General features: G+C 47.3%; 1 protein-coding gene across 5 annotated transcripts in view; it reads left to right on the plus strand.

Annotated features, from left to right (window-relative positions):
- The window catches only part of LHX2 (LIM homeobox 2), a 31,978-nt gene extending 16,206 nt beyond the window's left edge, over window positions 1–15,772 (plus strand). For all 5 annotated transcript variants that reach the window (XM_050320093.1, XM_050320094.1, XM_050320091.1 and 2 more), the window contains exons 4-5: window positions 7,634–7,839; window positions 12,855–15,772. In XM_050320093.1, the coding sequence (XP_050176050.1) occupies window positions 7,634–7,839; window positions 12,855–13,142 (494 nt within the window). In that variant the 3' untranslated portion in view covers window positions 13,143–15,772. The remainder of the gene's footprint in view (window positions 1–7,633; window positions 7,840–12,854) is intronic.
- Window positions 15,773–19,787: the final 4,015 nt, after the last annotated feature.

Here is a 19,787-nt window from a genome sequence, read left to right on the forward strand (position 1 = left end):
GCAAAGGAATTCGAGCAGTCTCCTACCCCTCCCCATCCCCGCTCCCCCCTTCCCCTCGCTCTGCTCCTCCGTGTAACTGCCCACCAGAACTGCCCTCGCCGGGGCTTCCCGCGCTGCTCCTTGGATGCAACCGGAAAAAATGCTCGGACAAAACAAAATTCTAAGTTGTTGGTTTTAGGAGAGGACTCGGAGGCGGGGGTGGGTTTCCCCCCAGCGCGGCGCTCCCCGCGCCGGTCGCTCGGCCGTCCCGCCGGACCGCGGGCACCCAACTCGTTTCCTCCCGCCGTTCGGTGCCTCGGTGTCCTCTGCGCTTCTCCGCTCCTACCAGCCTGTTTTCTTTTTAATCTGCCGCGTTCAGACGTGTCCCGTAGGGAGCAGATTTGCCTCTAACGTGTTTCTTTTTCCCGGAGAAGGCGTTCGGTAGAGGCCAAGCCCGCTGCCGCTGGTTTGGGGCCGCAGCTCTGAGCGCCCCGACAGCCGCGGGCTGCGCCGGGCGGCGGCCGCTCCGCCCGGGGGAGGAGGAGGAGGAGCGGGGGGAGGAAGGTGCGTGCGGGGCACCGAGAGGTGCAGGGGTGAGGGGGACCCGGCCCGGGATGGGGAGGCCGCCGGTGTTTTGTGTCCAAGGGGAGTAACAACAGCGACGGAATGGGCTGTTTTGCGCTGAAAATGGCAGGGAGAAAAGGCGCATCTCTAACCGGCAAACGCACCTCAGGAACGAAATTGCCAGCTATTATTGGTTTAACTAATTGCTGAATAATTTGGAAATAGTGCAAAAAGCAGTAGTAGTCCCAGTGGTGAAGGTTGATGAAAGGTGGATGTAGTGTTCTCGCGGGTAACAGTTCAGCTTTAAAACGTGCATCAAATATGCATCCTTCCCGTTTAAAAAGTCTCCTTTTCGAAGGGATTAGCTTTTAATTGTCCTTCCGCTGTCTCCCTGTTCAGGGCAGATGTTCAGATTCAAAGGACCTGTAAACCGAACCAGCGGCATCTGTCCTGGATGGGAGCAGAGCTTGAGAAAGTATTTCTGCTCCCTGACTTCCTAAATAAACCGCCTTTAACTGCATTTTGAAAAATTCGTTTACAAAATAATTGCCCTCCGATTTTTTGGTCTTTTAATCTTTGTTTAAAGCCTGCAACTGAAACTTAAGAGGTCTTCCTTGAGTAACCTTTGGCTTCTTTGCTTAAGCTATTTATCTGCTTAACTATTTACTAGACCAATAATCGACTAATTTATGCAGTAATAAGTGCCATTGATCTTGGAAATCAGACCAGGTTGCCCACCGATGTAAAATTTCACAAACAAGTAGATTATTGCAAAGCCTTCGATTTTGTACCTTTGAAAGAGAAACCGTTTAAAAATGTGATAGTTTCTCTTTTTGTTTTTAATGGAACTTGTCACTTCCTTTTCAGAAATGCACTAGAAATGCACAGTGTTTTCCTCTGAGGGGATCTGCTCCTGGTAATTTGTGTAGAATACTTTGTGTAAATAAATCTACACCCAGAGGTGGTGGGAAAAGGGGGACCCGTAAACTTGGCAGAGTCGAGCCTGAAATTATCTCGTAAATTGCAGTAAATATTCGTCTGCAACACGAATTGCACTGACTTGCCCCCCCACACACACTTAAACAAGACTCCGTTTGCAGGGGGTTGATGGGTTTAGATGTGGATAGAGCCTGACAAGTGGAAAATAGCTTAGAAGGATGCTGGAACTTCAAAAAGATATCTTTTTCTTTCTTTCCTCCTCCTTTTTTTTTTTTTTTTTTAAGTGTGTTCCTGTGATCATAATTTCTTCCTTCACTTGTTGGAATGGAGTTTGATGGGTTTTTTAGGTCAGTAAATCAATGGCTGAAAGCTTGCTGAACACAGAAGCACCTGTAAAGAATTCTGAATACTCCCTTTGTGAATTAGACCCCAAACCTCCCACAGCCTCCTGTTTTATTCATTTGTATCTAGTCCGGCTTTAAGATACTAAAATATCCTGGAAAACGACAGCTGTATTGCACAAAGTTGGGTCACGAGGAGCTGATAAAATCCCCATAATCGATACAAACGGCCAAGACGCTCCTCTGCTGGCAGGAAGATGCAGGAGGATGCTCAGGGGTGCCCGAACAGCCCGGCCGGTGGAGCCCTCGGCCGGTGCGCACCGGCGCTGCCGGCGGCTTTTGGCCCCTCGCTGCGGAGGCGCCGACCCCGCTCCCGGCGGGGCTCGGGGAGCCCCCGGGCCCCCTGGAGCTGACCCTCCCACCGGGCTGTGTCACCAGTGGCTTTGGGGTTTTTTCCCTGACAAAAATGCGGAAAGCCTGGAAAGTTTTGAAGAGCGAATCTCTCCCTCTCGTTTCCCTTGGGACTAAAAGCTCAGAAGAAGCTTCCCTGTGACTCCAGGGGCAGAGCGAGCAGACGCCAGTCGCAGCCTAAAAAAGGATGTCTTGCAGAGATTTCCTAGGAAAAATAAGAATTTCCCCCTTTCCCTCTTCCTCTTTGCTTCTCCCCCTTCTGTCCCTCCCCCCGCCCCGCCGTGGTCACCTTTCGGGTCCCCGGGCGCATCTGGCCCCTCCCCGGGGGGCTGTGGCTGGGGTCGGGGCTGGGGCAGGCGCAGGGGTTGGGGTCGGGCTGGGGTCGGGCTGGGGTAGGGCGCCGGCCCCGCTCGCTGCCCGAGGGGCTGCCGGGAGCGCTCCCGCTGCCCGGGCGGGTGCGGGGCCGGGGCCGCGGGGCAGGGCCGGGGAGCGGAGCCGCTGCCCCTTCCCCCGGCGGGGCGGGCAGGAGGAGCGCGGCTCGGCCGGGGCTGCCCGGGTTAATCGCGGCGCTCAGGGACTGACCGCGCACTCGCACCGGCCATTCAGCGCCATTCAATTGGCTTAATTGAGGGGAAAAACCCTGGCGGCGGCTCCTCCCGCGGGGCCCGGGCCCGGCCGCCCCTCGCCGGCCCCTTTGTTCTCCCGCCCCGCAGCCCCGGCCCGGCCGCGCTCTCCCCGGGGGGCTCCGCGAACGGGGGGGCCCGGCCCTCCGGCAGCCCCGGGGGGCAGCGGGACGGGCAGCCCCTTTGTCCGAGGCGGCCAGGGAAGGCCGGAGGAAGGGGCTTCTAATCCTAGCTCTCCCTCCCGGCCTTGTGATGCTCAGCCTGGGTAATAGTTGCTCCTTAAGACAGGCTTTATATCCCCAGAAGCACTTCTGGAAATGTCAGGGCTGAGGCAGCGCTGTCGTGTCTGTTGCTCCATGGCTTGGCACAGGCACCCTCCTTTGAGCGCTGCCAGGTGCCTTGGGAGCAGCCACAGGTACCTTGCCTGCTTCCCCCCTGTGCATCCCTGTGGGGAAGAGATCAGGTGTCTGCCTTCTCCAGGAATCTTCTCCTTCCTCCAAGGGGAACGACTACCTCTGCTCCTGTCCCAAGCACCACTCCGAGGGCTCTGTCTCACTTCTGTCCCTTTGAGGATATGGGTAACACAAAGTCCTCTACACACTCCGACCAACAACAAATCTGGCTGCACCCCTGCCTGCTCTGGTTAATCACAAGTTCCCTCTCCAGGCAGCAGGAGGTTAAAACACCCCCTTGACTCCAATTACAGAAGGAAAGGGGTGTATGTTCCTGAGCCACTGAATATTGAGAGCTGATGCACACACCAAATGTGTCTCTTGTTTAATCATTCTTTCAGAATCAGGATTAGTTTGCTTTCTTTTGGTGTAATCTAACATGTCAAACACAAGTTCCTAAGAACAAAAGTTCCCCCGAAGGAAATTCCTCTTTCCCAGCTTCCTCATGGGCTACATCCTCAGCGACCTACTAACTACTGAGCACATGCTTTGAATCCCAAGGCACACGGGGCTCTGGCCATCTGAGGGTGGAGAGTACTCCCAAGTTCTCCTCCTCACACAGGCTTTGTTACAAAGGGACCAGCACATCCTGCTCTATGTTCCTGTTGCTTGGTTTAGAGAGATGTTACACATTATTCTGCAGAGGGTATTTTGGTCACCAATATCAAAATAAAATGTTTTCATCTCAGTCTGTGGACATCACCATCCTGTGACCAGGTGGCCCTGGGGCACTAAGGGAGGCTGTAAGTGCTTCCACTGCTGCACCAGCCGAGGGTGGGAGGGCCATGGCCTGGGTGTGGGGTCTGGGGAGAAGCCCAGGGGTCTTAGAAATGTTCTAGGGTCAAAAAAGAGACTTGGCACCGACTCAGAATTAGTTTTATCACAAAATAGAAATGAAACCTTAGTTAATTTAAGGCTCCTCTATTGAGCTGGAATTCTACCAATTGTATTTCTGAAATCCCAGCAGGAGCCTGAGATACTGCAATGGAATGGAAATGTTACATACAGATAGTTCAGCAATTCCTTTGGGAGATGCACAGGGACACCACAAAGGAACAGGGAAGATAGTGCCTGAAAACAGAGGGTTGCGTGAGGAGCATGTACAGTGTTAGTTTTACACCCTGGTGCCTTTTGCAGAAACTCCTGAGCTCTTCAAATCTCCTCTTACCCCCTTGGCCCGCTGTGTGTGTCTGTGCCTGCACCGCCCGTGGGCACTGCGGGCTGGGGAGGGACACAGGCGACACTGGACCACGTACAACAGACCTCTGGGGATGGTGCCAGGCCCCACAGCCGAATCCTGGCGGGGATTGGCACCAGCCAGGACTATTTCTGTCATGTTGGATGATGCCTGCAAGTAAAACCGCTTGCACAAGACAAGGAACAGCTCACGCCCTCTCACACTTCCAAAATGTGTTCTGTAACTTCCATCAGAGACAGGACATTTCACTAGCCCCAAATGGTACATGGTTACTGTCATTTTAGTATTATTTGTACTGAGTAAATGAGGAGGTAAAATGATGAGAAATTCCAAGAGTAAATTGTTCATTGTCCTGTTGGGGCTTGATGAAAAGCTGACACCCTCATTCCATTCAGGGAGGGTTTAGAATCACTTTTATACCCTTGGATTCTGAATGCATCTCATTCTGTATGGAACATGTTAAAATCCAAATCCTCTCAGCCCTAGGGTTTGTTTTGTTGCATATCAACAGGAACAGACCTCAGTACTGCAGACAGATATTTTGATGCATTTCCTCCTTGTCTCTGCCTTGTTATTTCTGGGAGGGTTTGAAAACCTTTAAGATGACACAAAAAGGTCTTTTCCATTACTAGTACCTAAAATTCTTTGAGTACATTTTAAAAACAAGCATGATTTGGTTTTACATTTCCCTAACAGAATTTTCAATGGGCATTATTATGTTATTCATCCTAGTACTCTTTATATCAGGAATTGTAACTACAAAGGAGACTGGACAACATAGGATAACTCCAGCTGGGCAACTGGATCTCAGTTGTTAAACCAGTAAAGATTTTGCTGCATCCCACCCAGCTCCATTACTGCTCCCTTGTTGCCATCTCCTTTAAGCACCCTACACCTTTTAACTCAGGTGCTTCCAGTCTTTCCATGCCGCAGGAGAACAAGCAGAAATGCTTCTTGTTGCCAGAATTTGGCACAAGATGCCGAGGTCTGGAAAGGATTTATACAAATGTATGCACATGCACGCACACACACACCCAGACACACATTTCTATAGGCAGGGCCATTCGCTTCAGCTGCTTTTTAAATTATAGGAGTACAGAAACACCCAGAAAAGTTGGAGCCTTCGGCCACTTTGGGCGTATCTGTTAAACAAACGTGCTTTGGGGCTTGGAGTGGATTTTTGCAGGCCTTGCTCTGTACTGTGCCATATCTTTTGGGCAGGTTTGGAAAGGCTGAGGTTTGGAAAGCAGCTACTGTAGCTGCTGCAAACCTGCTGTTTAGGGAATCCATATGCCTCCTGACCTAGGAATGCGTGCATTTTATGTGTGTTTTTCAGAACTGGTTTTAATGCGTGCCTTTCAGAATATGGGTATTTTTAATAGGGCTGAGTCCCACTGATGGACAGCAGGAATTCAAGAAACACTGTAAAGACATGTCCATGAGATGTACTCAGTTGTAATGAAGCAGCAATAAATAATGGACGATTGAAAACAAACCTGTTCAAGTGTTTAAGAAACTCACCAACAATTCACGTTTTAAAAGATTTTTTTCTCATTTTTTGCATGTTGTGTAGAGCAGAAGTAGTAGTGATTTTTTGTTACTTCTAACATAAAACTTGTAGGAAATAAGGAGAGACCTGTAGATTTTGGAACAGGAAAAGCTAATTAATGCAGATTGTCAGGGCTAATTTTCAGTTATATCCCTGATTTTTTTATTGGATTTAAGCTCAGTTCTTAATGTTATTTTAAGTGGTTTTCTATGGTTTACTGTATGCACAAATAAATGAGAAACTACTTTTAGTCTACGAGATTATTTTGCTTGGCATTCAACATCTAACACTCCTTGACAATTTTACGGTGTTCCTTGCTCGCAGACCTTCTTCACAGGCTGGATGGTTGATTTCTGCAAGTGTGCCCGTCAGTGTCATTCCCTGATTCCGAAGGGTGGGACAGAAATGATTGCTCGAACTCCTATTTGCAACAACTTTTTTTTTTTTTTTTTTTTAAGTGGAAATAAAAACACATAAATAATTAAGAGATATTTTTCATTTGGCATGCCAGGGAATATGTTGTATTAACAGCTTTATTTCTTTAGCTAGTCAGATTATAGTCATAACTTGCTGTCTGGTAGCCACAAACTTTATTTCTTTTATAGTGTTTCATTTAATAGTCTCTCTTGTACTCTACAGGGTTTAGTTTGATGGAGGAAATAATTATGATTTTAACTAGTCTGTTCCATCGAGATTTGAGTGGACTGTATTGCACAGCTCCCTTTGTGTGTTACAGTGCAATTTATGGTGAGCCCAAGTCCATGAAACCCCTTTACGGAGTGGGGGACAGCTCCTGTCTCCCACAGAAAGGGAGGAAAGGCTCTGTGGGGTGGGAGGGAAAGGGAAGCACACCTGACATTTTCAAAGCCCCAGAGGGACAGGGCAGAGTCCTGTCAGGCTGGTTACTGTGAGCATGAGAAATGGGCTGCAGAGGTGGCCACAGGCCTGGGCAATGCCCGTGCCCTGGGCAGGGCTGAGGCACCTCCAGCGCTGGGGGCAGTTCTGAGCCCCTCAGATAAGAGACACACGGAGGGGCTGGAGCGTGTGCAGGGAGGGGAACGGAACTGGGAAGGCGCTGGAGCAGCAGGAGCGGCTGAGGGAGCTGGGGGGGCTCAGCCTGAAGAAAAGGAGGCTCAGGGGGGACCCTCTCACCTCTCGGGTGGGGGTCGGGCTCTGCTCCCAGGGAACAAGGGACAGGACAAGAGGGAACGGCCTCCAGCTGTGCCAGGGGAGGGTCAGGTTGGATATCAGGAAAAATCTCTCCCCAGAAGGCTTGTCCAGCCCTGGCACAGCTGCCCAGAGCACTGGTGGAGTCCCTGTCCCTGGAGGGATTTGAAAGCTCTGGGGACATGGGTCAGTGGTGGTCTTGGCAGCACTGGAGGAACAGCTGGACACAATGACCTCAGGGGGCTTTTCCCACCTAAACTGTGCCATGAATGTGTGAGGTGGAGGGAAGGCCAGTAGGGCCGTGCCAGCACGTGCCACGGTGCGTTATCGCCACTGCTGCCCTCAGACAAATTGCAAACAGCGTTGGTGGAGCAGGAGACTTACAGACCTTTTCCTCTGGTTGCCCTAAGCTTTGAGCTGCAATGAGAACGACGGGGACCACCTGGACAGGGACCAGCAGTACCCCAGCAACCAGAAAACCAAGCGCATGAGGACGTCCTTCAAACACCACCAGCTGCGGACAATGAAGTCATACTTTGCTATCAACCACAATCCCGACGCCAAGGACTTGAAACAGCTGGCTCAGAAGACTGGCCTCACCAAAAGAGTTCTTCAGGTAAGGACAGCAGTCTTTTATCTTGAGAAGTGATCAAAATATCAATTTTACCTTTAAATGCCATGATTTTGCTGATTTTCAAGCTTTTCTTAGTTGTCCGTCCCTTCTGTGGGACTGCAGTTGAGTCCTAGAAAGTACCAGAAGAGTTAATTCTTAGGAGTTTCCCTAAAGCAGGTCATTTGGGTTCTAATTTTTAATGAGAGTTGTGAAGCTTTGGGGCCCTGTTTGTTCTCCCAGGATTACTTAATTCTGGTGCATGTTGTAGCTTTCAGTCTGCTGTAAGAAAAAGTGACTTATTTCCAATAGTGTGTTCCCTGTAAACAGAGACCTCTCAGTTCAGAAATTACTGTCAGTGTTTACCTTTGTAAGAAATTATTCAACAGTTTGAATTTATTTTATCAAGACAGGGAGGGAAGCTTTTCTTTCTTAACTGAAGTGGACATAGATTTAATTTTTCAAAAATTAATTTTCTATTCATGGTTGATAACTTAGAATGAAAGGAGACTGCATTTTAAAAGTACTGTTTCTCTAAAAGCTGGGTTTTAATTCCTTCATGGATACACACTCCATTTGAGTTATTTTGGGAAGGAAAGAGGGGAATATTAGTTGGTTCAGCTGCATTTTAATTTATAGTTCTGATTCAATAAGTCAATTTTAATGACCACTTATCCAAGTACCTATACATAAATTTGGGTGTACAGGAGCCATGACATTCCAAGACCTGTTGCTGAAAGTTTTAAGTGGGTCTTAATTGTAGAAAAAAAGATCTGTGATCTTCCCAGAGGCCGGCAGGGCTGAGCCCCCTCCTGGGACGGCTTGGGCAGCGTGTGAGGGGAGGGCACTAAACTGCTGGGGCAAACTGAGCTCCCTGGGGGATCCTGGACCCTGCAGCGTCAGCAGCCAGCAGAGGGAGGAATCCAGGCTCTGTGGGCCCCCAGTAAATCAGCACTGACAAACTGATCCCTTCTCTTGGGTCCGTCCCCGAGCTGCAGTCTGTGCTGCTGTCTCTGAGGCTGCTTTGTGGTGCAGGAACAGAGTCCTGGGACAGGAGCAGGGCACACCCAGCCCCGGTGCAGTGTCACTCACAGCAGCTGTCCTTCATCCCACACACGGGTGGAACAACTGACTGCATTTGTCTGTCCTTAGCTTGACCCTTCTCCTTTGTTTTACCCTCACAATTTAGACACTCCACTCTTTCCGTGCACTCACACCCGAATTACCTGCAAAGTTTCTCGGAGTGTGTTAAGACATCAGTGTCTAGAAAGTGTCCTTCTCTTGTATCATCTTTCTGTTCCTTCTCCTCGCTCCACACCAACATAGACTTCCCCCTCTCTCTTCTCTTTTCACTTAATGGATCTTTCCTTCCATCTGTTTTTCCAAGTTATCTTCTCTGCTTCTTCTTTTCCAGAATGCATTTCCTAGTCTCCAGAATTGGACTCCACCCCCATCACACTTCCATTCCTCTTTGTGTTTCTTCATTGCTTCTGTTTCCATCTCAATCCCGTTACATTTTGCCGTTTTAAGGTGCTTTGTGGTTCTTCTTTTCTTATGTGTTTCGTAGCAGACCTTTACAATTCCACCAAACTTCAGTTGTCATTTCGGTATTTGGTCGTTTCACTTCTTTCATGTCCCAGTTAAATTCTCCTGTGTGTCTGGGCTCCTGTAGCTGCAGAGTGGAGGGAGGTAATGGTTGTTGGTGAGAATCGCACCCTGAGGATGGTGCTGTGGGAGGCAATTCCAGAAAATGGCTTGGAGTGATCCTTGGTCTGGTATCGTTTGAGTTTTCCTGACTGTTATGAGCACTCTCTACTCACAGATGTTTTGTTTGAAAATGAATTTGGGCCATGATAAAACAAAGTTGTATTTCATGTTTTAGAACCTTTGTGCCCAGTCGGTTCATCTCTACCTGGGAGAGGCAATTTTTCAAACACTGAAGTTCACCTCCATGAGTTTCAGGGTTGCTCTTTGCTGGGGAAAACTCACCATGGTCACCGAGACAGTGCCACTTGTTCATTCTTCTGAGCCAGAGAGGCTTTATATACAATATTTCACCCCTTTGAGTCACTAATTACAGCAGAGTAATCACAGTGTGTGCAGTGAGCGAGCACAGTCTGCTTTGAGGGGACACATCCTCTAGATTTTGTGTCTCCACTTACTAGGTAGTGAAATTCAGGGAACAGGAATGTCTCCAGGTACTGTGGGAACCAGCAAAATAGTGTTTAAAAAATTGTTTCTAGCAGAGGCTGCTCATGGAGCTAACATGTAACAGAGGCAGCAGTGGAGGTGTTACAAACCAGAAAATAAAGTCATCTGAGGTGATGATCTCATTCACTGCAGTGGCCAATTCCCTTACAACACTTCGTGGGCCTATTTTCAATACTTCCCTATCAAATGGAGATGTTGTTTTGTTGCTGTTTGACAAAGAATTGGCTGCACAGATGGCTGAGGAGACAGTGCAGTATTTTGCCCTCAGTAAATACACTTGTGCCCAAGCAGTGAGTGCCCAGCTCCAGGCCCAGCCCTGCTCACCCAAGTGTGACTGGGGCTTTGCAGCTGCCTTTGTCTTTCAGGGGGAGTTTGGGTCCGTATTTTCCCGTTTGATTTGAAACAGCTCAGCCTTGTACTGATACAGTTGGACAGAAAACCACGAAATACTTCCCAGTGACTTTGTTTATTCCTCAGTCCCGAAGAGCAGATTCCTAATTGTGCAATTGGTGTGAGATAGGTCCTTCTGGAAGGATTCTTTCAGTTCAGTGTTTGGGTTGTTCTGTCTGTAATGCCCTCCCAGGTGCAGGGCCCTGCACTGCTGTGTCCAGCTGGAATAAAGGCCCAGGGCAGCAGGAGCAGCCCCACAGCCCAGGGAATAAGAGTTTCCATCTTTCACCATTCTCTAACATGAAATCTTTGCTGAATGGTGTCATATCTTAAGCACATACCAGAATGTCAGTATGGTGGTAATGATGTTATCCTTTTCTGTCATAAGACAAGGTATTTTCAGAATTTAAATTAACAAATAATTAGTTGTATTTTCAGTAATAATATGGATACTTATTGTTAGGCAATTTTGAAGAGCCTTATGACCATTAGCTGATTAACCCTGACAATATCTCAGTGAGGAAGGGAGTGAAAGCAGTCATATAATCTCTATATTGGAATAATACTTACAAGATCAGTGGTATGTTCTATGTCTAGCAGGAATTGCCACTATTAAAGAGACAGTGGCCCCTGTCTCACGTGGGGCTGCTGAAGGCTGCTCATTGGCAAGGGCAGCTGAGCTCCAGTTCTTGTATTTAATGGGAGATGAGGGGAACACAAACACCGAGGATCTCGGTCAGTTTACACACTGCATGTGTCCAATCACAAACACAAAAGGTACCATAGAGCCTGTGGCCCTGCTGGGGTTGAGGAGCAGTTGGACATTTAGGAACAGTGTAAATACACAAAACAGTTCTGGTGCCTTCGACCGCTTTACACACTTTAAACAAGACAATTGCTTTGTGAACAGGAATGAAAATGTTGCCTGTATTTGGCACTACTGCACACAAAATATGGGTGTTTTTAGTGCACATAGGTGTGTAATTGCCACAAGTAAGTGCACGTGCCACCAGCCCTGTGGTTTGCCTGGAGCAGGCCCACGGCAGGGCCTTCAGCGCCAGGGCCCGGCCCCCGTGCAGGGCTGTGTGCTCAGGAGCCCTCACACTGTGTCCTCAGGAGCCCACACTGTGTCCTCAGGAGCCCACACACTGTCCTCAGGAGCCCACACACTCACACTCCCTGTGCAGGACACAGAGGAGGAGCCCCGTGGAGGGAACGCAGTGGAGATCCTGTCCAGCTGTGCAGATCCTCACCCAGCCCGGCCCGTCTCCGAGGGGTGCAGAGGTGATGAGGCCCCTGGCATTTGGGATGGAAAGGAGCAGTCCCACCCCAGAGCAGGTCAGCGTGAGGACAGTGGGATCAGCACCGAGTCCATGGCAAAGAACATAACAACGAGAGGCCCGGGATAGATCAGCACAGTGACATTGCACCCGGTTTGTAGCAGGAACATCACCTGGTGTCAACAAATGCCATGTGGAACACAGGGTAGTTAATGACACTTTCAGATTTAGTCGCAGTCCTATGCTGTGCCTTGGTTTCAGCAAGTGTCACGGTTTTATTTTATCTGTTTTCAAAAAGGTCAGAAATATTTTCTCTTTAAGAACTCCTGCAGACAGTGGAAAGCATTATTGGACCTAAACACTGGAGCTTAACTGAGAAAGATGAAGTCGTAGCTTTGTCCTTCCCTCAGATAATAATCAAAGAATGCAAGAAATAGAAACCTTGGAAAAAGAATCTGTGTGTGGATGTAATTCCTACTGTAATGACAGTTTCTGATGCAGTGTGGGTCTTTGATACCCTTCAAGCCTCTTTTCCCAACATTATTCCGGTACTGAAAACATTTGAGAAGGTAAACCAGCCCAGGCAAAGGGAGCTGCAGCATTTGAGAAAGAAGAGTAAGAGAAGAGTGAGGAAGAGGGCCAGTCCTCTTAGGAAAGGGGGTGACAGCAGACACTGAGGCACGAGGAAGCTCCTGGGAGAGCAGGAGGGCAGAGCCATGGGATGAGCCACCGGTGCTCACGGTGGGAGATGGACGTGAGATGCGAGGGGGCCCAAGCTCGTGGGTTGATACCCATCGGGTGCTTGTTGTCTCCTCACCCACACAGATGGGACTGAGGGCCAGCAGGGCTCCTGCAGGCTGCCACGTTTCTGAACATCGCTTTACACAGCCAGCACAGACTCCCTCCCTCTGTGCTCAGCCCCTCCTGCCCCAGGCAGACGGTTTCCAGGGATGGCAGGAGAAGGAAGCAGGAATCCTTTGCAGGCAGAGGCCGCTTCTCATGACCAGGGCTACTCTTCTAACATGTTACCAGTAAAAACATCTTTCCCAATTCCAGCACTGATGAATTTGTGAATGTGCTTTTGCTTGTCGAAACTCTGCAGCTCTTTAAATGCTACCCTGTTATATTGAACTGTTCCAGGTTTGGTTTCAAAATGCTCGAGCCAAATTCAGACGGAACCTCTTACGTCAAGAAAACACAGGGGTGGATAAGACTTCAGACTCCACACTGCAAGCAGGGACCCCGTCAGGCCCTGCCTCAGAAATATCCAATGCCTCCATGAGTCCATCCAGCACTCCCACGACTTTAACGGACTTGACTAACCCCACCATGCCTACTGTGACGTCTGTCCTGACATCAGTGCCCGGGAGCCTTGAGGTTCATGAATCTCGAAGTCCTTCACAGACAACTCTTACAAATCTTTTCTGATGACTCTTTCTTAATAATTTCTTTAAAAAAGAAATTATTCTTAGCTGAAATTCCAAGTGTATTTTAATAGAGGCTTTGAGCAACTGACTAACCACAATTAGGATCTCTCCTAAAACAACAGAAGGAAATGTAGTGTTCTGGTATTATGGAGTACGGACCGAGGAATAACTTGGAAGATCTATTGCAACACAACATTTGTGTAACTGTACAGTTTTGTGGACTGAGCAAGGGAAACAGCAATTAATTTAAGTTGGCTAAAGCTTCTGTATTTTCAAAGACTGCCATGTGCCTTATATACTGTTTTATCTACATTCTTTGGATTCCATGTCCACTTCTCTCTTTTTCTCTCTGTATATTTATGACCAGGGCAAAAATGTTAAAGAGTTTGTTACTTTGGGTAGTCCTAAGCCTTTCATTGTTGCTTTGTTGTTTTAGAATTTTAAGGTCGAAGTCTGTTCGAATACCAGAATTTGTAAAATCTAATCAGTAATAAAACCACTTATGGAAACTACTTGGTAACGGCTGCAGTTACATTTAACATTAGTGTCACAGTCGAGGTAGGCTGAGTGGGTGTAAAAGGGTTAGAAAACTGCACTTCAAACACAGTATCTGCCTAGGAAAAACCCTAAATATGATGTACACATTCCTCCCGTTCCTGAAGTATGTATGGCGAGAACTCCAGCTTGTGCAACAGTCTAGGTATCCTCATTGTAGAGAAATAAATGTTAGTTGCAGGTAGAAGTTATCAGATAATGTTAAAATTCAAACAGAAAACTGTCCTTGATTTTGCTGTGTGGAACAAGCCTGGCTTCAGCCAGTGTGAGAAAGCAGCCTGGGGCTTGTCCCGTGGGCACTGCGAAATGCTTTCCCTGGGAAAGGGGCAGAAGTATTTCAGGTCGATTTACAACATCGGTGGGCAAAGTCGAGGCAAAATTATGTTCTATGAAGTCACTGCCTTACATTTTTTGTAATGCTTTGAAGGAATAAAAAGCCAAGGAAGAACATTGACACTGATAAAAGTGGTTATTCCTTTAATCATTATGGACCTTTCAGTACGATTCAATTCCTTCTCCCCAAAAATCTCTGCAGAATATAACTCATATTTTGAGTTTTTTCCCTCTTGTTTCTGAAGATGCTTTTCTGTAATTAAAGAAATACCTCAGCAAAGTTAAACGTGTATAAGAACGAGTCTACACTGCGCTGTTTGCCCAGTAGGTTTGGAGGTTTGGAGTGGTACATAAGATGCAGATGGCTGTTCCTTTTCAAACCTGTTCCAATCAGTTATTTCAGTCAGATGCTGGGTTATGTGTGGCCAGCTCTCTAAAACTAATCCCTCGTTCCCATTGGATCAGAATTACTGAAAGATTATTCCGAATAAACAGCAAGAGGGGTGCCAAGATTCGTGTTCTTTGCCCTTCTCAGGGCATTGAAGATGATTTTGCAGGCTGGACTCTCTGCTAACAATGTTTTGGTTTTAAAAGCGCCACATTTATTCCACTTTCTGAGCTGAAAATTTGCCATTCTTGTGCAAGCCAAATTCCTGTCGAGATCAGGGAGAGATTTCAGAGCATAAGGACTGTGGGATAGAATCGCTGACATAATTAGGTCATTTATTAACCTTTTTTACACTTCAGCTTAAAAAACCCCACAGGTGAGCTATGGGAAAAGCAAGGTAGTCCTCAAAAGATGAAAACTAGCTGAGATCTGTGAGAGGGATTAAGGTCTGGTCACCAAACCCAAGGGGCTGGCAGAGCCCTTTGAGTTTGTGCACAGGGATCAGACACTAAAAACGATAATTTGGGCTGAATTAATAACTGTTACAGGTTTGTCCAGGACATTTTCCCTCGTAATCCAAGTGTCTAACAAGGACATTGTGCTGGTTGCTGGACGGTAACAGAGCACAGATCTGCCTTTCAAAGCTGTTCTGGCACGGAGATTCTGCTCTTTGTAACGTTTTGCTCATTGTCACTCACCTTGGAGGTTGTATTTTTCTTTTTACGTGCTTAGCTGGATCTTTTCTTGATTTAAAAGGCAATTTTGGTCTGCTGTTAAATGGTTACAGCCCGTAATTAAACCCCTGTGTATTAACCTGTAAACAGTTTGACAAAGCTGACTCCTGAATTCTGAAGTGTGACGGCAAATGTAGCGGAAAACAACTCCAGTGGTTCTTTCCACCTGTACTGCTGTTGTTTGTGGTCTTGTGTTCAGCTACCTGACTCCACGTGGATGGAAGTTCCTTTCAGATCAGTTCTCACTATTGCCTTTTCAGATACCTGGCGCCCATGGAGGGGAATATTCTTGTGTTAATCTTACCTGCAACCTATACGAGACAATTAGAGAAATTGTCTGGTTTAATCAAATCAGGGATTTTGCATATAAATAAGAGACAATATTCTATGTAGGGTCTTTATGTAGGTGCATTAGGATTCACTCTGGCTCCGATGGCCTATGTTGTCCCCATGATTGTTTCAATCCTGTGGTATTGTTTGGTTGTTTAGAGCTTGTTGGTTTTGAATGCTGTACATTTTTTTACTACTGCAATCCTGATGTTTCTTCACATTCTTGTACAGTTCCACATTTGATGTATTAGTCTGGAATTCTGTTAAAAACATGAACAAAAATGGAAATGATATTTCTTTGGAAGTGTATTTTTACTGTATATCTAATTTGAACTAGTTGAACATACTTCTTTACATTTTGCATGATAGGTGTGTAGTTCATTTTTTAAATATGAAAGAGGCTTAAGAGTAACTTAGAACGAGAATATAATGAAACTATACAAATATGGAAATACATACAATGATTTGCTACTTTTTGACTCAAGAAACTTTTTGAAATACATTTTACCTAGTTTATTTAAGATAATGCAGATATTTTGTCTTTGAGTTCATACATAACACAGAATATGAAAGGGGATTACACACTAGAAAGACTTTCAAGTCACCTTGGCAGCCACCACCACACTGGATTATTCTTGTCAAAGAGAGAGAAAGGACATTTGAATTTAAGAACACTGAATAAACATATTTTGATCTACAACAGAGAGGGATGGGATTGCTGCAAGTGATATGTAACCACAGCTTAAAATCTATTGACACTGTTAATGGCTACATTTCATAACACTTATTTCTTATTCAAATTACCTAAGTTTGGGGAGAGAAGACCAAGGATTTTTATACTAATGAAGAAGCTGAATGGGTGCCCTGGAAGCAGAAGTCAATCTATTACAGATACTATGGATGCAGAAAGTGCCTCCAAGATGTTTTGGTTCCCAAACTATCTTTTCCTCCTGTCTGTTAAAAACCCCCACGTAACTGGGCCACTTTCCTAGAGCTGTTTGCTATTTTTTGTCTGTTGGAAGGAAGCTTAGGCACCTCTGAGAACAATCTTCATCTAAAGGAGAAGGAGAAAGAAACAGGAATCAGAATAAGAATGGGGCTCAGGGACACCCAGGTACTGGGAGGAGTGCTGTGGGTACTGCTTGTGCTCCTCACTCAGTGGTGCTTGGAAGGAGGGATTTTAAATGGAAGTAGGTGAATTATGGGGGGTTTGTTTCTAACTTCAGCAAGCCAGAGCTAATGACACTGCTCTGTTGCTGTTCTTTAAAATGAAATTTGACACAAGTTACCATTAGGAAGGGTCATCACACCAAAGACAGTGAGGAGAGAAGCCCAGACTTTTGAAGAAGGACTTTTTCCCCCTTTCCTTGTCTTTCCATCTTTTGCCCCTGGTTCTCCTACATCCCCTTGCTGCCCCAGCTCATGTCCTGGTTGGTGGGGAGCTCCCAGTCCCCAGCTGGGGCTCAGATGAGCCTGGAACTGGCCCAGGTTTGCCTGGGAATGACCCTGCAGCAGGAGCAGACCCTCCCCAGCAGTTCCTACCAGCACAGGAGCTGTTTGTGCTGGGGAGGGAGAATCAGCCCCCCAAATGATCTCCACTGATGCAGGGAGTGCAGACAGGCCCCGCAGACAGAAATGCACACTCACTGCTGCCATTCTGCTGTGCTCTGCCCCCAGCCTTCCCAGGAATTCAACACCTGCTGCTCTCCCCACTCCACCAGTAAAGCCAGGGCTGAGCTGCACAGGGGCCATGAGTGGCATTTATCAGTTTGACAATTCCTTTAATCAAGGACCAGATAAAAAGGTACACTGGGCACGTAATGGGCTTCTGGTCAGATTAGGATGATGTTGGCAGCTCTTTCTGGCCTAACAACTGGATTTCTGTAGCAACTAAGGTCAGTAAATATTTTGGGTGTTTTGTTTTGAGCAAAGCACAGTACTTAAAATATGCAACCTGCTGTCAGTAAATTCAGACCCTGCAGTATCACTAATGTACTAATGCAGAACACTGTGCAAATTATCATTATTTCCAGAGAATGTCACTGCTGTGGAAGTTCTTCTTTTGATAAAAAAAGTCCCGGTAAAGGCACGGCCCTGCCTATGTATTTACACAGCTTGTTTACATGCCTCTATGTCAATTTATTACATTGTAAAATCCAACACTTAACAGGAAGTTACATTTTTGCAACAACCTTTAGGAAAAAAGAGAAATAATTAAGCTTCATTAAAGAGAGAAACCTATTCTATCCCTGCATAGTTCAGCCCAGTAGCTACAGAAAAAAGAAAAAGAAATAACAGCCAAACCAAGAGGGACACAAATATTTGGGAAGTGCAATGTAACTCCATGGTGACCCGGTTTAATTGATAAATCTCAGTGGTACAGATCCGGGGTCAGCAGTGCTGGGAAGCCACAACGGATCTGCAGCGCTGCAAACACAGAAATAGCCACGGATTTTTCATGCAGTGACACAAAACTACCCAGGCTGTTCTCCATCCGTGGCTCAGGAATTACTGGGAATTTAATGTTCCTTTGTTCCTGCTCAGAAACAGGGTTTTTTTCCCCTAGAAGAGGGGTTTGATTTTCCAAGGGCACAGGGTGCAATACAGAGCAGCAATGGCAAGGAGCTCTCAGCCATGGATTCTGGGTGTTCTCAGAGGCCTGTCCGAGACAGCTGGAGGTGATTCCTTCCTTGCACTGAGCTCAACCCCACACTGTCCCAGTGCTCTGCATGCAGGGTCTGACAGACCTTGCTGCCTGTCCTTGGGGACTGCAGGGAGCAGTCCCAGAGGGCTGTTCTGTTCTCCCAGCTCTGCCTGCTGAGCTCTGGTGGTGAACTGGGGAGTGGCAGGACCCGCAGGGTGGATCAACGTGGCCAGGCAGTGCCCAGCACTCCGGAGCTCCACCTGAGCTGGCCACACCCTCCTGCAGGTTCAGAGCAGGGTCTTGCCCAACTGGCCCCCAGACAGAGCTGTGGCCCATCTGTTAACCCTGGCAGGTGGAAGTGCAGACATGGGATCAGTGTGCACAGGTTTTCTCCAGCCCACAGAAACTACATGTCACCAACTCTTTCTTCTGCACTCCCACAGCCGTCCCATGAGTTTCATCAGTCACTTTTTGTAGTCCTTCTTTGGAAATGAAGACTAACAAAAGAAATACTCTGTAATATGGCTTTGCAGGCTGTGACTGAGCAAGAAACTGATGCCAAGCCTTGCCCAAGTCTGGGAAAGGATTCTGGGAATGTAGGGCAGAGCAATTTCTGAAAGGCCAGTCTCTCACCCACAGACAGATTAAAGGGTGAACAGGCATCACTGCTTGGACCAAGTCCCCAGAGACATCTCATCTCTTGAACCCAGAGCATCTGAGAATTTGTTAATGGTCATATGAAACTTCATCCTTGCTTTTGTAATTATCCCAGATGAGCAGTTCCAGCTTTTTCACACTGTCGGTCCCAGAACACTTTCTACTGGATTTAACCCTGCTGACCACGGACTTGCCTTTGTTAGTTCACATGCACAGATCCCTCAGAAGTAGCTCAAAAGCTTTTACATCCCCTTTTGTTCCTGTCTGATCTGGCCGTTTCTGAGCAGCCTGCAGACAAGTGTGAGCTGCCCATGGACTCGGGAGATGAGATGTTTCATACCAGGAGCTTGCACTGCTCTTTGAACAGTGGCTCTTCCCTCCAGCACTGTCTGCAGTGCTCACTTTCATCTGGGCAGGGCTCTAGGAGAGTCCTTGTAACGGGCTGCTGCCCTGGCCAGCTGCTGATGGCTTTTGGAGCTGATGTTGTGCTTAAAGAAATCAGGCATGGATGTTCCTACTATCCTGTTCAGTCAGTTCCAGTTAATGCAGACCCAGACTTTCTCCATTTCATACCCATTGGCACTGACTCCCAACACCTCACCCAGCACACTGGGTGACAGCACAAGTCACACTGCAGCCACTGCCACTGGTGCTACAGAAACAAGCCCAACCACCCACTCTCTGAGAGGCTTTTTAACGTAATGAAGGCATTTGTGGCCTTCATTTCTCTGTGTGTCTTTTCCAGTTCTGCCCCGTTGTGCCTACAGAATTCAGGAATCCACGTTAGATTAATATAAAAGCTGCACAATGCTCTGTTCTGTGATCCTTTACTCCTCAGCTCCCTGAGTGCAGGCAGTTCCTACTCATGCTTTGTGTTCATAGTCTCTTTCTGTGTCTCTGTTTTGTCCTGGAGATTATAGATTGTGCTCACCAGCACCCACCAGCACTGACAGGATTCTCCGGAGTCCCTTCTGGCTGTTCCTGCACAAAATGAGGAGGCTCAGA

The sequence above is a fragment of the Myiozetetes cayanensis genome, unplaced genomic scaffold (assembly GCF_022539395.1).
Source record: "Myiozetetes cayanensis isolate MyiCay16 unplaced genomic scaffold, myiCay2020 scf23, whole genome shotgun sequence".
NCBI lineage: Eukaryota > Metazoa > Chordata > Aves > Passeriformes > Tyrannidae > Myiozetetes > Myiozetetes cayanensis.